This window comes from Suncus etruscus, chromosome 9 (assembly GCF_024139225.1).
Source record: "Suncus etruscus isolate mSunEtr1 chromosome 9, mSunEtr1.pri.cur, whole genome shotgun sequence".
NCBI lineage: Eukaryota > Metazoa > Chordata > Mammalia > Eulipotyphla > Soricidae > Suncus > Suncus etruscus.
Window position 1 is genome coordinate 46042555 of NC_064856.1, and position 18195 is coordinate 46060749.

General features: G+C 45.8%; 1 protein-coding gene across 1 annotated transcript in view; it reads left to right on the forward strand.

The window, feature by feature from the left end:
* TENM4 (teneurin transmembrane protein 4) overlaps nt 1-18195 on the forward strand; it is a 569696-nt gene that overhangs the window by 214702 nt on the left and 336799 nt on the right. The window contains exons 4-5 of the mRNA XM_049780241.1: nt 1253-1498; nt 5219-5470. Coding sequence (XP_049636198.1) covers nt 1273-1498; nt 5219-5470 — 478 coding nt within the window. The 5' untranslated portion in view covers nt 1253-1272. The remainder of the gene's footprint in view (nt 1-1252; nt 1499-5218; nt 5471-18195) is intronic.

Consider the following 18195-nt stretch of genomic DNA (forward strand, 5'->3'; position numbering starts at 1 on the left):
GGATGTCAGTTTAGGACAAGAGAGTCAATAGGGGTGAAAGAGAAGATGAGGCCATAGGGCTTTACTCCATGGCACTCCAACAGTGCTCAGAAGCTGGGGCAGAACAGAAAAAAAAAAAAAAAAAAGACTCTGCAAATGAAGTTCTGTGAGGGACAGGTCAGTGCTGCCCAGATGGAAGAACACTTCAGGGATGTGAAATGAGCTAGGGCCGTGATGGTGAACCTATGTCACGCGTGCCAGTGGTGGCACGCGAAGGCCTTGCAGCTGGCATGTGGGAAAGCCCACAATTAAGATATGCAGTGCTTGCCGCATAGTTTTTAGATACTAAAATCTTGGTATTAAGGTTTAATTGACATGCTGGCACTTTTGAGGAAATTCTTTGGTTTTGTGCGGCAGTTTGGGCACTCGGGCTCAAAAAGGTTAGCCATCTCTGGGTTAGAGTCTTCTGGGAGAGCCCAGAATCTCAGTAACCTGAGTTCAGATTCTGCCTCTCTTATCACCCCAGTGAGCAGGAGACTCTGAAGCCCCATTTTCTTCTCTCCTGAGTGGTGATTTGCCTGCTGGTTCATGAGTTCAGCTGTTATAGCTGTGTCTGAGTCCACTTGGGGTCTCAAAGCAGAGGCCAGCAAAACAGATGAGGCCCAGCCATGTGGGACCTTATATGTGAGTGAGGGAGATTGGCAGTGAGCGAGTTAACTCTCCAGTTCCTGAGCAGTACCGAATATGGCCGCTTTGTTCCACCCCAGCTCCTCTCCCTAGAAGGCTGGTGATGGTAGGAACAAGATGGAACCTGTGGGGTGTTTGAAAAGAGGATGGGGAGTGCCAAGTACTCAACCCTACTGGAGCCAAGCCATTCATTTCACAAATGTCTAAGCAGCTTCTGGTCTGTATCACACTCCTGACTTGAGGGTGATGTAGCAAACCCTGGCCCTCTGCCTGGAGGAGGAGCTGAATTGCCTGCCTGCATGAGCCAAATGTGAAAAAGAAAGTCAGTATGGTGATGATTGTCTGTAGTTTGAGAGCCACACCCAGCAGTACACAGGGTTGACTTGGCTTTATGCTCAGGGATCACTCCTGGGTTGAAATCACAGTGGGCTGCATGCAAGACAGTGTTGCTGCTGCTGTGCTATCTCTCAGCCCAGGGATCCTTTGTAGATGTCAGGTGTACCTCACTCTGTTCTTAAGGCTGAATGAATGCAGTCAGGTGGGACACCTCTCCCCACTTGACGCATCTCTGCTCTCTCTGCTCCAGGGTGCTGGGCCCCTGCGGCCATGGACGTGAAGGAGAGGAAGCCCTACCGCTCGCTGACCCGGCGCCGTGATGCTGCTGAGCGTCGTCACACTGGCTCGTCAGCCGACAGTGAGGAGGCCAAGGCTCCGCACAAGTCCTACAGCTCCAGCGAGACACTCAAGGCCTATGACCAAGATGCACGTCTTGCGTACAGTGGCAGCCGTGTCCCAGAGCTGGTGCCACATGAGGCCGAGTTTGGCCGTGCAGGTGAGGTTGGATGAGTGTGGGCTGGTGGAGCACTAGGAGGAGAGGGGACACCAGGCCTGGTTAGTGTCTGACTTCAGGTGCCTGGATTGCCAGAACATAGCCTGTGACAGGTTCTCAGCTCCTTCCATCCTCACATGCTCCTGGAGCATACAATCATATCTGAACTCATCTGAGCTCAGCCCCCAACTCCTCTGCAAGCCCAATCTAGGAAATGAATGTTGATGGCCCTGCAGAGTTGTAGAGACTAAGGTGATGATCTCCTGGCTGGTATCAGGGGCCGCACGGGCTCACTTACTGGTTGTATTATTTGTCTATCATTATTCATTCAACAAACTTTTCTGTGCTGGAGCAATAGTTCAGTGACTAGGATGCTTGCCTTGCGTGGTGCTGACCTGTGTTTAATCCCCAGCATCCAATTTAGTCCCCCTGAGTCCACTAGGAATGATTCCTGAGGACAAAGTCAGGAGTTAGCCTTGAGCATCACCATGGATAGCACTAAAACAAGACAAAACAAAAATATATTTTAACAGCACCTGGGTGTCAGCCCTGACCTGACCATGAAGGGAAGATACAAACAAATTGGTCAGAACTACAAACTTAGGGGCCAGAGGCTGGAGAAATAGTACAGTGGGTAGGGTGTTTAGTTCAATCCCTGGCATGGCAGATAGTCCCTCCCCAATACTGCCAGGAATAAACCCTGAGCACTGCCATATATGGCCCCAAATCCCAACCCCACAAAGAGTTTTAAAAAGCTTTAAAAGGGGCCAGAGAGATAAAATGGAAGTAAGGCCTTTGCCTTGCATGCAGAGGTTGGTGGTTCGAATCCCGGCATCCATTATGGTCCCTCCAGCCTGCCAGGAGCGATTTCTGAGCGTGGAGCCAGGAGCAACCCATGAGCGCTGCCAGATGTGACTCAAAAACAAAAAAAAAGAAAAAAAAAGCTTTATAAGCAGCTGGCACCAGCTTTCCTTTTCCTTCATATATCACATACAGTCTTTACCAGTACACATTTGCCCTTCACTAAAATCCTGACAAACGCACTCCTCTTCACCTTCCCTGCTGTTCTCACCTCTCCTCAAGTTGCCCACAATCATCCCCTGCCCAGTGCTACCCTTCCCTTTGGGTCATTGCAGCTGGAGTGAACCTAGGAACTGATTCCCAGTTACAAAGGAGAATATTCGGAACTGCCTTTTTTTTGTTTTGTTTTGTTTTTTGGTTTTGGGGCCAACCCACTGACGCTCAGGATGTGCTCAGAAATCGCTTTTGGCTCAGGGAACCATATGGGATGCCACAGGATCAAACCACAATCCATCCTAGGCTAGCACAAGCAAGGCCTTACCGCTTGCGCCACTGCTCTGCCTCCCCCACCCCTTTTTTGATGCAGAGTTATTTCATCCTTTTTTTCTTAGGTCTGGGGTCACTTGGAGCTGGCAAATTTGGTGACAGCCTTGGTGCCCTCAGATACAGAGTGCGTACCTGGCCAGCTCTCCAGGCACCAACAGCCTCACAGCCATCTTCTTCATCTCTCACAATGTCAGCGTCCTTTGGCTGGAGTACTGGGCCAGTCAGGCAGCCTTGCCTACCTGAGATCAAATTCATAATTCACAAATGAGTCTGTGATGCTCAGGGTTTGGAACAAATGCCAATGTTGGTAGCGCCTTGTATGCACATAGAGTATGTACATCTCCAAGGGCAAGCTCCTTCACCTTCACCTGACCTGAGCTGGCTTTCAGAGCTATTCATAGCTCATCCTGCCCTGTTTTATCCCCTAACACACCTCCCCTGCACCAGTGCTCCTGCCTGATCATTATTGGTGCATCTACCATGCTACTCCCCCTACTCTGATGCCTCTGGGATGCCTGTTTCATAAGGACAGAGTCCTGAGATGTGAAACAGGTATAAAGTCAGCAATCTACTACCAGCCCTTGAGCATCTCTGCTTCTGTTCCACTTTCTCTCCGCAGAGATGTGCTAGCCTAGCACTTCACTGGCTGTGTATACATGTCTGCCATTGTTGTTTGATTCCTACAACAATGCATCATTTGCTCACACCCATGCCCAGGCACAGTTCTCCAGGCCAAGGCAAGAACGTTGTTCCATTGTCAAGGCAGCTTCAAAGGCTTTCGCAGGAAGTTCTTCTGCTCTTTCTGGACATATGGTTGAGAGCTCCAGCTCTGGGGTCTGGCAGAATAGGATCTGAATCTGGGCTTTTTTTTTTTTTACCTAAGCAGTGGGATACGGTGCCTCCTAATCTTAGGGTGTCATAACGATGGATGAGGACTCCAGCAAAGCAGTTGAACAGAGCTTGGCCTGGAGCAGATGCTGCATGCATGCTGCTTCCCTCTAATTGCCACCTCTGGCACTCTGTGATATGAAGAGAAAAAATGGCATCAGAGCACCCCTGGCTCTGTCCAGCCATTTCTTGACTGAGTTTGGCAGGCCCTAGCTGGCCCAGCTTGGACTAGAAGCCATCCTAGGCCTAAAGCCCAGAAAACAACCCCTTCTCATCCTCAGAATAGCAAGTGAGCACATGCCTGGCACGCATGCTACCAAGAACAAAGCCTCTGCCCAGCACTTCCCTAGACCCTCTGTGTATGTCACACATTTTATACTATTGAGGCTTACCATTATTATTATGAGGGACATCTCAGGTGGGGAGCTCAGGAAGCCCAAAGCCCCTATCAATGATTCTTGACCCCCAGGCTGGTGGTCCAATGCTCAGTTGCTGACAATATAATTTCTGGTTGAACCCCTAATTCAGATAGTACCTTAATTTAGCAATCATTTCCAGACCACCATCCTACCTCTTCAGCTGCTCCTTCAGCATCCCCAGAAGATTCGTAACTTTGCCCTCCACCCTGACCCTTTTCTGCTTAGCTCTCTTCACAATCTCTGCTCTGTGACCAACCACTCTGGAGCACTCAGTTCTCTGATTCCTGCAACTCCTGCTGAGGCTACTTCCCAACCTCCTGCACATCCCTCATCCCTACCTTCCCCTACAACCCCACATAATGCACTGTCTCCTCTCAGCCTTCTCCATGTCCAACTACTGTACTCCCTTCCAGCCTCTCCAGAGGTCCCGCCCACTCACCACTTTTGCCTCTGTTCCCCAAGAACCTCCCCCTCGCCTCACATTCACAACCCCACTCCTCATCACTGCCTTTTATTCCTCTCTTTATGCTGAGCTCTGCAAATGCAGGAATCTGCCCCAGCTCACCACTGCCTGTCAGAAAAGGCCAGACCACCTGGAAAGGAGAGAAATGTGGATTTTCCTTGACTACAGTCCCTTCCAGGCTTAGTGTTGCCGACACACACACACACACACACACACACACACACACACACACACACACACACACACACACCTCTAATGGGGGGATGTTAGAAGTGTGGGAGAATTACTATAGGAGTCCTATATACTTGCCTTGCATACACTAGACCTGGGCTCCATTCCTGCTCCATCATCCTGAGCATCCTGCATCATCCTGAGCATCACTGGGTGGCCCCTGTGAATGTGGACATCAGACCCTGGCATGGGAATGTCTGGTCTCATGAATTGGGAAGCTCCAGGAATAGACCCCACCCCACAACCCAGCATCATTTGGGAGATTCTTCATAGCTCCTCCTGCACACACACAAAAGAAATAGGGAGGAAGCCTTTAAGTCCAAATGGTATCAGAGCCTCGCAGCACCTAACCAGACTCTTTGCATTTCCTTCCAGGAGCCAACTTCAGCCTGCGGGAGCTGGGACTGGGTGAGGTGACACCCCCTCACGGCAGCTTGTACCGCACGGACATGGGCATCCCCCATTGTGGCTATGCCCTGGGCACCAGCCCTGATGCTGAACTGTCCCCAGAGCACTCTGCACGCCTGTGGGGCCGCAGTGCGAGGTCGGGGCGCAGCTCCTGCTTATCTAGCCGGGCCAACTCGAACCTCACATTGACTGACACGGAGCATGAGAACACCGAGACAGGTGAGTGCCGGAGGCACCGGGGCTCATTGCCCTGGTGGTTTTTATTACCAGGTCTCTGCAGACATGGCTGAAAGATGTTTTTTCTCCCAGGAACTGTAGGTACCATGGCACAGTGAATAATGATACCTTGTGGGGAGAGTGCTTGTCCTGCCCTTCAGGGAGGTGCCAGGGCCAAGTCCATTACTCTGTGTTCATGAACCAGCAGGTAGTGGACAGTGGTGGACAGTGGGCAGTGGTGCTGGATGCCCTGGGACTCAGTCTAACCCAGAGGCTCTCTTGCCACAGGCTTCCTTTAGCATCTTGTCTGGATCAGAGAGCAATTGACAGCTCAGAAATACACACTTGGGTGGAGTAAGGGTATTCACTCAGCATTTATTTCATGACCTCCTCTCCAGACTTGGAGAAAACAGGCCAGGCTGCACCTCCTACTGGGACCAGCAGGGGCATTGGACAGTGGGAAAATGTGCATAGGTCTCATCACTCCTTTCCAGGTGAGAAGGACCTTCCTTGTATCAGGCCTTTTGGTAAGGGCTCTGAACCGCCAGGTGTCTTTCCTGGTGTCAGTGCCCCCCCCCCCAGACACCATGCCCCACCTCCAGACTCTACATTCCCACACAGCTTAGAACCAGCAGTTTCCTGATGCCTTGGGTCCATCGGTAAAGATTGAAGGAGAGCAACAGAGAGCCACACTGACGGCTGCTGGGCAGAGCTTGTTTCTCAGAGGAGTGAAGGACTAGCTTGCAGGGAAGGGACTATGCAGAGGCCTACCTGGAGGGGAACTGGAAGTGCCAACTAGAACCCACCCAACCATATTATTCTAGGCCTCCCTCGGGCCCCAGGAGCCAGGATGACCTCCAGCTCTCCAATTCCCTGGGGTCCTGGCTGCTGTAGAGGAGCCATGTTGGAGGAGAACAGATGAGCAGATCATGGAGCACAGTCTACTTGGACAGTCAGATATGGCAACGTTCCAGAGCATCCCATCTCCAATTTAGGAGTAACATCAGCCGTTTCTTCCTGTTCCCAATGCATTGAAGTACTCCACCTCCAGAACATGCCATATCCCTTTCCACACAGGCCACCTCGTGGTTCTCCTTGTGGATTTGGGTGCAAGCCTAAATAAACTGGATCTGTTTCATGAAATGTGTGTTCTAGGAAATCAGCACTTCCTGTTTTCTGATGATGTTTCTAGTCCTTACACTCCAAGGGAGGAGTACTCCATAGTCCGCTACTGTGCCTTCAAGGCACAAAAGCCAATTTTTTGTTGTGGGACTTCTCAGAGCTTTTCATCTGTTTTCTGTGCATGTCAGTGGGAAATTTTCCCAGAAGACCTAAGCAGAACAGTTCACATTTGATTTCATGTGGTATCCTGTATTTCCAGAGTCTCTGGAGGGATTAGTGTGCTAGTGATTGCTCTTAAGGAACAGGCGTGCTGAATGAGCTACTGGTTCAGTGCTAGGAATTGGTGAGTCCTAGTGTCTGTATTAAGATGAAGGTAGCAAGGACTGAGGGACCAGAGTGATAGTTCAGTGAGTATGGAGCTTTCCTTGCTTGAAGCTGATCTTCAACATCTCTTATGATTTCTAGGAATAATCCCTGAGTATAGAGCCTGGAGTCAGCCTGACCACTGCGTGTGGCCCAAAAACATAAAAAAAAATCATAGTAATATAGCATTAATATTTTGCCCATTATGAGAGTCTCATGTGCAGAAGCTATGATGTTCCATTTGACCACTTTTATTCTAAAGTGCTCTAAAACAGGTTTTATTGTCTTCACTGCACCAAATACTTACTCTTATCAGCAATATCAGAGAAGTGAGCCTGCTAGAAGGAGTTGGAACTCAGGTCCGCCTGCCTCTCACATCTTCCCTTAGAGCCTTGTGAGAGCGGATTTCCATTGCAGAAAAACACTCGGGTGGTTTGTTCTTCTGAAGGCTCTGGCCCTGGTGACAAATGATCCTTTTTTCCATAAAGCCTTGAGAAAGCTGGGTGTGCACCGCCCACATTATTGTCTACTCCCTGAGAGCTGAATAGCTGCTGAATTAAGCCACTGTTGGTGATAATGACACAGTCGATGAGCCTTTCTGCCTCTCAGAACAGGGATGGGAATGGTGCAGCCTCCCAGCATGCAGCCTTTACCCTCAGACACCTTACTCTCGGGAGGCCCCAGTATGTGGGCCTTGCTATGCTGGGAGAGATGGACCAGTGTGGAAATGAGGAGCACACTGAACAAAGAATCCCTGCTAGGCCTGGTCTGCCTAAACCCAAACCACCCACTGAGGTCCCTGCATTTGTCCATCTGCTATTCTATGTGTTTGTCCATATTTGTGTCCACATGACTCTTCACCTCTTTGTCCATCTCCTTGTCCAGTGCTCTGAGGTCAGCAGTGTTATTATCTTGGGTCTAGACAATGGCTGGCAGTGACTGACTATTCTCTTATTCTCCCTCTCTTTCCTTCTTCCCTCTTCTCTCTCCCACACACTAGCTCTATTCTCACTCTCTCTCCTCTGTCTTTAATAAGAACCCCAGTCTTCAGTTTCAAAGCAGAGTTTTGTTCCACCAGACATGCTAGCCACCATGTCACTCATGGCCACCTTGTTGGGGGAAAGGAGAGCCAAACCAAACACCACCACTGGTCCAGCCAGTCACCACCATGATGACCTTTAAGTTTGATGACAACACCCAGGCCTACCCACTTCTGATGTTAACAGGCTCAGAAAAGGTCGGCTGCTATGCCAGTTTCAGTTTTCTGAGTCTGACATTGGACTCACCTCTATTTCCATCATCTTGATTGCTGGACTCACTATGGAGGCCCCTCCCCCCCAAATTCCCCTTGATTTCTAAGAGCCACTTACCATATAGGAACATAAAGCTTAACCCACTCCCACTTTTAGCAACTTCCACATATCCACACATTGCCTTTGCATCCACACCTGGCCTTGCATTAGTCAACATTCGTTGTCACCAGTATTGATAATGAGAGAAGCTTTTGCTGAGGTCATGGTGATGCTGCATTGCAGCTGCATCGATAATCACTTTTATGGGGTCCATTAAAACCAATTTCTGCCCCTGGAGGTTAATGTCAGCAGCTTTTATGTCACTGCTTAATATCCAGAATAAATACAGAATTGACTGGGTAATGTAAACACAAGCTTTCTCCCTGGTGGACAGGCAGAGAGCAGCCCGAGGGTTCAGCTGTCTAGGGGGACTAGCCTGTGGGAGCGGAGGCAGCTTGAGGCCTGGGCCTCGTGCCAGACACACAGTTGGCATCCACTGAATGTATTTTAGAAAGCAGAGGTTGCAGTTTGAGTTCTTTCCTTACCAACCACAGATGGAATTGGCATTATCACCTTGGTAGGTTTGTCCTGGCATGTGTTCTTGAAGATGCTGAGCTTCATCCATGTGCGTGCACAGGCACAGTCACGGGTTTGAGGTGGAATGCACACTGAGAGGGGCCTCGGTAGGCAATACTGGGGAGCACACATGTCTAGCTGAGCAAGGAACACACATTACTAGCTGGCACTACTTTCAGTACACAAAAACAAGCAGTGCAGTCCACTGGGCTGGTTGATGTGTGTGGGTCAGCATTAACTTGAGCAACTCCTAAACAGGGTTCTGGGAACTCCTCCTGATTCATTGCTAAGGAGTTGCTTGGGAGATCCTGCAGTGTCAGGAATTGAAGACTTCCAGGTTTCCCCCAGGCCTGCAGCTGAGCCTTCTCTACCATTTTCCCCACCCTAACAGAATCTCCTTTAAGTGACACATGATTGTCATCCCAGAGAACTGGCTCAGCTGTGAAACTTAGGAACATACATCATGAGGGAAAAGATGTCACAACCAACAGGGCCTGTCACTGAGGTACAGACACAGACACCACTATATATACAAAGGACTAGTGCATTGTTTCCACTTTGACTATTGTGAACATAGAATAGAATGTCTATTCTGAATAAAATGTTTGATGTGGGATAGATGCCAAAAAAGTGGAATTGCTGAGTCATGTGGAAGCTTAATTCCTAGAGTTTGGGTTTTGTTTGTTTTATTGATTTGGTTTGTATTTTGGACAACACCCAGCTGTGCTTAGGGTTTATTCCTAGTTCTGTGCTCAGGGATCACTCTTGGATGTGCTTGTGTACCAAATGAGGTTCTGGGACTTGAGCATGGGTCAGCTGCCTGCAAGGTAGATGTCCTACCTACTATAACTATCTCTCCAGTTCCTCGATCTCTAGTTGTTTTGAGGAATGTCCATATTGTTTCCCTAAAAAGGATGAACTTTTTCATTCTTCTATCCCATGCTAGTCATCATTCTCATTAGCAGTAAATAGGGATTATTTTTTATTCTTATAACTGGATAGAGAATTTGTGGTACATATACACAATGGACTGCTACTCATCTATAAGAAAAGATAAAATCATGCAATCTTCTGCTATTTCTATGAATCTGGAGAGTATCATACAGAATGGAGTCTGTCAGGAGGAGAGAAAGAGACACAGAATGATCTCTTATATGTGGGCTCTAAAGAAGCCATAGGGGAATAACAAATGTCCAAAGGCAACTGAAATTGAAATCATGAGGTGGGGTATTAGGAGAGTTGTGGGGGAGATACTGGACAATGATAAGGGAAATAGACATTTTGAGAGTGCTGGAATGATTTATGCAAGATTTCCTACTACTAACAGTATTTTAAATTATGCTGCCTAAAATAAAATTTAAAAAAGAAAACAAGAAAGAGATTAGTGAAGCTGCAGAGCCGGTGAGGTTACCTGCTCTTAAAGCTCAGCTATTATGTGTCCCCATTCTAAGTACTCCAGAACTTCCCTGAACCTGCTTCCTAAGCCACAATTAAATGTGTAAGTGCAGAAACCCCATGTGGAATGATGAAAGTTTCTGGGATGAAGGGTGGGTGTGGTCATAGTCACTCAGCTTCTGAGTGCTCTGAGAGGCCACTGAAGGGCTGTGAAAGGCTTGTATAGGAGTCCCTACAGTGTTGTCATGCAAGCACCAGTCATCTTTCTTCCTGTAAGCACTGTTGCAAGCCTGAGTTATTTTGTGTGGAGCAGTTGATATGCTGGCCCTTAATGCACTTCCTCACTCATGCCATCGGCAGAGCCATTTGCTGTGCCCTGTGGGTGCAGGCCTTTTGCCTTTCTCCCACTCATATTAGGCACCTGTACCCAAGGGCAAGTGAAATTTCACTAGCAGCAGGGATTTGATCCAGCCATCCCAGGAGAGTCAGAAGCCAAGTGTAAAAGACAGGAAGAGGCCTGAGAGATCTGGAGAATAGTGAATTTATACTCCACTCTTATCCCAAAGCAGGTGGAGACATCCATGTAGAAAAGAAATAGAGAAATAAAATCTTTATATCCCAACTGACCCAGCAGTCTGAATGTCAAATAAAAATTTGGGTTGGCCTCAGGTGGCTGAATTGCTTATTAGGGGAACCAGTAGATGAGATGAGCATCTTCAAAACCTGAAAGAAAAGGTGCTTATTCCCAAGTTACCTCATGCATCCGCCCTGTCCCTATTCCTCAGTCTTGTTTTTAAAAAAAAATGTGAAAGACCCAGAGAGATAGGATAGAGGGAAAGGAAATTATCCTGCGTGCTGCTGGCCCTGGTTCTATATCTGGCACCACATATGGTCCCCCAAAATCCAACAAGAGTGATCCCTGAACACAGGAGTTAAGTACTGAGCACTGCTGAGTGTAGAGGAAGGAAGGAAGGAAGGAAGGAAGGAAGGAAGGAAGGAAGGAAGGAAGGAAGGAAGGAAGGAAGGAAGGAAGGAAGGAAGGAAGGAAGGAAGGAAGGAAGGAAGGAAGGAAGGAAGGAATTCACAGAAACAAAAGTGAAAATCTCTGAGAATACCTGTCATTTGCTCCCACGGTGGCCAGTCTGCTCCCCTCCAAGAAGATAACAGTGTTCATGTTTTAAGGGAATGAGAGCCCTATACAGGACATGGTGATCCATGTCACAAGAGCCACAAATCCTCACAAAGTTCTATGAAGAATCAGTAGGGTCCTGGGAGAGTCTGAACTTCCAGGAGGTAGATGGAACTTTAGAGACTACATCCCCTACATCCCCTACAACCTTGCCAGCCCCAAAGTGCCCAGCACTGTCTCTGTCTCACCCCTAGTCCACTTTCTCCCTCATGATTTCTATACTGTACTGTTTTCATTCCTTTATTATATGTCTCTGTAGAACACAGATAATGAAAATGTCTGGCATCTGTCCTCCCTCTGACTTAGTTCTAAACCAGGATGTCCTCCAGTCCTACTCAGATTGCAGTAACTACAATTTTCCATCCTCCAGAAAAGATACTGAATCTTGAACATATTAGAGCTGACCAGCCACCAGGCTGCTCTCATATGGTGGCCTGCTGCAGAAAAGGTACTTTAATAGAAAACCTTGGTTTTGAAGAGGAGAATTTCAGTAAGTTAGAGACTGTGTTTTTTAGGGGAGAGATCATACCCAGCAGTACTCAGAAGCACTAAGAAGTGTTCAAAGAAAGTGAGAGCCACTTCCTGTAATGCCATGGTAACTGTGAGGGGCAGAGATCCTACCCAGCTTGCCAATCAAGTACTCATCCCTTAGACACATCTTTCCAGCCAGATATCTGAGGCTTAATGGAAATGCTACTGGTTCTGGGACTTTGTTAAGGCTTTAATAGGTAAAGACAGAGAAGTGAGACATACTATGTGGATAGCAGAGTGGAGAGAGGCCATAGGCTCCATGAGACTATAATATAGGCGTGTGCCTGGCAATATGAAGGTCACAGTTACTAAGAGATAAAACTGGAGAAGCAGGTGGGATACATTTATTTTTTAACACAACCTTCAGCTAAGTCCTCACCACATTCCAGGATGTCTTAAGTACTGCGGTTCAGCATAGACAAAACTTTTCACTCTGTGGAAATTTCATTCTAGTGGGTAAAGTAATGGCAAGACTAAATTATTAAGGTTTTTGAAAATGGGAAGGTGGTAGGCCATGTGAGGGTGGGATTGGACAACATAGTCTTGAATGTGCTAGCTAGAGGAGGCTTGAGCTGGAAGTGATATTGGAGCGAAGCTTGGTGATAAGAGTATGAAGTGAGGAGGGAAAAAAACAGCCTGGCCGAGGAGACCTTAAGTGTGTCAGGTTCCATAGAACATTCCACAACCAGTGTGACTAGGCCAGGAGATGAGCCACAGAGAATGGAGGGCCAGGAAGCCTGTGGGCCATGGAGTGGGAAGTCTTTGTGAAGGACCGAAGCAGAGTCCCAGGATTAGAGACTAAATGTGGTCTTCCCTGAAGTGGTGTTGAGCTCTCAAGGGCTGTTTTAAAGTATGAATTTATGTAGTGCTCAGGGAAAGAAGAAGGAGCGAGTGAGGATTAGACCAGAGTGGTGATGCCCTCCCCAGACCTGCATCCAATGACCTCCTTAGCAGAGAACAGACTTCAGTGTTCTTAGGGCCTGTGACCAAGAAGGGCCCTCAAAGAAGATAGGAGGGAGTTCACCTAGAATCTTCTCCTGGCCTCACTTTTGGTCTATCATACTACCTGTCATCATCATCCCTTACATCTTGTCCATGAACTACATTCCTCTTTTCGTTCTCCAATCACACTTCCACTTCCCACTGTTCTTTATCTAGGCTTCTGACCTTGCTATGACCCTGCCCCCAGTGTTGTTTCACATGCCAAGAACTGTTGTTCTTGGTATCATCTTTGGCTGTTGCTGTTGTTACCGTCTTGGCTTCATTTGGCTTTCATTCTGGTCCTTCCTTTTTGTTTGACACCTTAAACTGCCCTTGACAGCACCAAGATATGCTCGCTAGCACCTCTTACACTGGTCACCTGCAAGCTGGCCTCTGACAGCTTCCTTCTTCGTTGTTTCATTGAGTTCTTTAGAAATACAGGCCTCCTTTAAATGCACCCTGAGTTCATAGTCCCCTGGCTCACAGTTAGTCTGCCTGATGGGCAACACACACCAGTGTGAGTCCTTCCTGCCTCTGGGAGGAGGAAGAGAGGGAGATTCAAAGCTGTGCTAAATTGAGACAGATTGCATTCCTGAAACTAGGTTAGGACCCGCTGTGTGTGCAGAGAGGTGCAGCAAACCAGAGTTGTGCTTTTCATTTGAGCCAACATGGCTTTCGATTCCTGTGCTAACATAAGGACAAATATTCTACCAAAGAGGTTTGTGAGGCATCATTTCAGCTTTGCCCCGCAGAGTGATTCTGGAGTCTACTTTAACTGTATCCAATCCAGAAAGGGAACGATGCAGAGCACTGCATCCTGCCCACAGGAGCCTGGTTTCCAAGATGAGGCAAGCGATTGAAGAGTGACGCTGGTGTCAATTCTAGATTGTCGACAGATACAATGGAATCCTGAGCAAGTCACTTCCTCACTCTGGGGATCAGTTTTCCCATCAGCCAACAGAGCCATTGATTGCACTCTTAAGCAGCAGGATAACTTGAGAGGAAAATAAGTTTGGAAGTCAAGTGTGGAATCGCAGCTCAGCCACTACAGAATGGGGAGAATTTGTCCAAATTACCAAATCTCACTGAGCCTTGGTTCCTTCATCTGGGCAAGAATCAGCATATGTCGACCTCCTGAAGCTTGTAACACTTGCAAATGACAACCAGAACTATGCTTTCCAAACTGTTGCCCCCCAAATAAGTACTGTAACTTTGTCCCTTTTAAGATGATGGTGATGGTGGTGGTTAAGGATAACAATAATTATGAGAAGTAAAATAGAAAGGAGCATAATAGATCAAGTAATATATTTTGTGAATTTTTGTTTTAATCAAGCTTTGCACATCATAACATTTGCCAGTTTATCGCGAACAATGACAATGCAGAGAGTTTACTCAGGGATCACTCCTGGTACGACTTGGGGACTATGTGGGGCCCAGTGATTGAAATTGAGTCAGTAAGAACACATGCAAGGAAGCACCCTACCCACTGGCCTGATAACAGTGATTTTATTACCATAATGTTCAGTAAAAGAAGAGTTTGAAAGTCAGTACTGACACATGTTGGGACCTTGTAGCTATTAACTTCTCTCTAGAGAATTAATGATTTGTGGTGTTATAGTATTTTTGTTTGTTTGTTTTGGGGCCACATACCAACAGTGCTCAGGGATTACTCCTGGTGGGACTCATGGAATAATATGTGGCGTGAGAGATTGAACCAAGGTCAGTAACATGTAAGACAAGTGGCCTATCTGCTCTACTATTTCTCCAGGTCCCGTAGTCTTCTCCAAAACATGTTGGTCCAGTATTTCTCAGGTTCTCCTTACAGAGAATGAGTGTATATCTCCATAATACCTTGTGTTTCAGTTGCAAAAGGCTGAAGTCTGTGACCAAATGGACTTACCCAAGATATTAGGCTTATGTGATGCTACAGCTGAAATCTCCAATTTATAGGCCCTATTCATATCTCCCCTAACCCAGTTTCCTTTTCATAAATTTCTTTACTTTAAACACTGTTATGTTTAAACAGCCTATTTTTTTGCTCCTAATCCAGTTATTTCTGTCATTCAATGTTCCAATACTAGTCCCACCATCAGCTTAACATTTCCTCCAAACTTTTTACCAGTTTTCCAACCTCCCCAAAGCCTGCTACTTGGCAAGCAAGAATAATTTACTTAATATTACTTGGTACCACTCCATGGTAATGGAATTATTGAAAAAACTTCATTTAAAGAAAATTTGTGAAAATTGTCTTATCTCACAATAGGGTCATTATGTCATTGAAGCTGTTTATTGCTAGTTGAGCGATCTATTGTTGGTTTTGTTTGTTAAGCTTATGTGCCTTCTATGATCATTTTACGTCTAATTTGGTGTATTCCTACTGAGAAGACAGTATTAAAATGATGGGGATTTTGCTCTACCAAGGACTTTGAGGATCTTTGAGCTGGATTGATGAGCTTGACAGAAGGAGTGGTGGAGAGAGGGGTCCACTTTAGTTCTAATCAGTTCCTGGAGATGTCAACCACAAAACTAACACACCTGGAGCTTTGGAGGCTCAAAGTCTCTGCAGAGATTAGTGGAAAAGCAATGAAACTAGGACATTGGCAGGGAGAAGTTGTAGCATTGGTCTGTGTATATAGCTGCCAGGGCTTCAGCTAGGTAGGAGCTTCCCTGCTCCTGAAGGCAGTGTATCCATGAGAGTTTGCTGCTAGTTTTTTTTCTCTTTAGAGAGTTAGATGAGTCTACCCCTTCTTCTTCCTATATAAACAGCCACTGGAATGGATAATATACATAAAGTACCATTAGCTGTGAGAACATCAGGAAAAGATCTCCCAAATAGGAAAAGTTAAATTAGAAGGGTTGGAAGACTAGAAGAGTCATCAGCTGCATTCAGTTAATGAGCAAAATCTCCTCCTTAGACCAAAAGTAACTGGAGAGAAACTAGGGCAAATGGATAGGCGCCCCACATGCAGATAACATGTCATAAGACTTTTGACTTCCCATGCCCATGGGAAGGTATTGTGGGAAGGTAATATAGGAGTAAGGTCAAAATATATTACCACAAATTGAATTTTCCACTAATTGGCCTGATCAGATTCCACAATAGAGGAATTACTTTCTTCCTTGGACGCCCTATGAAAGTATAGGGAAGAAGAGTGCAAATACAGGCTACGGGGATTTCATCCAGGTCAGATAAAGGAGACAGAGTGCTTGGCTGATGGCAACAATTACTGGTAGAATCCCAGGAAATAGGTTCAGGGCATACCTCACCCAAAAATAAATCCCAAAGCAACACTCTCTTTGTTTAAAAAAAAATCATGAGTTTAGTTAGAGAAATAACTACATTTTGAACTATCCTAATATTGAGAACGTATGAGGGTTATAGAAAGCCTGTCTAGAGTACAGGTGGGGGTTGGGTGGGGAGGAGGGAGATTTGGGACATTGGTGATGGGAATGTTGCACTGGTGATGGGTGGTGTTCTTTACATGACTGAAACCCAAACACAATCATGCATGTAATCAAGGTGTTTAAATAAAATATATATAAAAAAAGTTGTTTATAGGGACTGGAGCAATAGCACAGAGGATAGAGTGTTTTGCCTTGCATATGGCCAACCCAGTTTTGATCCCTGGCATCCCATATGGCTCTCCTGTGCCTGTCAGGAGTAATTTCTGAACACAGCTATGAGTAACCCCTGACCACTGCCATATGTGGCCCAAAAACCAAAAAAATAAAGTTGTTTATAATAGGGTTTCAGACATACAGTATTCCCACCTTCAATCCACCACCCTATGTCCCCATTTCTCCACCAGTGGCACAATGTTTTCTTTCATCTCCCAACCTGATTTCTTAACAGATACATTTTAAAATTTGAGTATTATAGTTTTGGTCCTGTGATTTCAGTAGTTTGGGTGGTAGTGGGTTAAGTATAGATCAGTGCCTCATCTCTTTACAACAGCTAAGTCCAAGGCCCCTGACCTTACTCCTATATTACCTTAGACCTCTTCTTTCTTACACCCTCCATGTCTCTCCTTCCTTACCATTTTCTTTTCTATAATCTAGAATTAGTGTTTTGCCTGTATTTGATAACTTCCAGTCCCTAGACCTATGATTCTATTTATTACTTGGTCAATTAGGTTAGGATTGAGCGCCCAATGATATAACTTTAGATAGATGGCCAGCTAAATTATGTCAGAGAAGCCAGGCACAGGAAATGGAGTAAATATAGCCAGTTCAATTAAAGGTGTTAGGAAAATGGGATAACTACATGCGAAAAGAAACTAGATCAGATGAAGGCTAGAAGAGAGATTTTTTTTACGATTCTAGAAGTTCTGTTCCATCATTATTGTTGTAATCAGTCTTCTGCAATTAGTGGTCTTGGTTTTTGCTCAGATCCTTGGACAGAGCCTCAGAGTCTTTCAGTACGGTTCCAGAAGTTCTGCCCAATCACAGTTGTCAAAGTCAGTCCTCTGGAATTAGAGATCTTGGTTTTTGTACAAATCCTAGATCTGGGTCTAAGCTAGGACCTTTCTCATTGGTCCCATAATAGGTTCTGGCCAGACCTTATTTGTCTAAATCAGTCTTCTGTAGTTGCGGATGTTTGTGTTTTATTTTCTTTGTTCTTTTGTCTTTTTTTTTTCTTGTTTTTCGTAGTTGCTGGATTTGGTTTTTGTTTGTTCTTTCTTTGCTACTTTTTTTTTTTTTGTAATTTTGTTGTTACGGCTTTGATGGGGTTGTTTGATTGATTTTTCTCTCTTGTATTTGTATTTTTTTTGTTACCTTTTCCCCCTTTTTCCCTTTTCTTCTTCTAACTTCATATTTAAAACACCTACACAATTTCTTCTAGTTTTTTTTGTTTTCTTTTTTTTCTTCCCCTTTTCATTTCTTATATTTTCTTTTATTGTTTACTAAGAGTAAGTTTAATTAGCATTTACTACCACACAGTTCTATCTTTTTTTTTTCAGTATTAAACAATTACTTTATTAAACACCATGGATATGATTGTTCATAATACATTTGTTGGTTTTTCCCACAGTTATAGTTATACAATATGCAATATTCTTTACCAGTGCACATTTCCCACCACTGATGTCTCCAGTTTCCCTCCCATCCTCCTTTATGCCTTCTCCCCTGCCTGTCTCTGGGACAAACATTTTTTTCTTTTCTCTCCTCTCTTCCACTCCTCTACTCTCTCCTCTCCTCTTCTCCCTCTTCTTCCTCCCTCACCCCCCATTCAAAATGTCTGGATTAACTTGAACTAAATTGAATCATCCAGAGGAAAT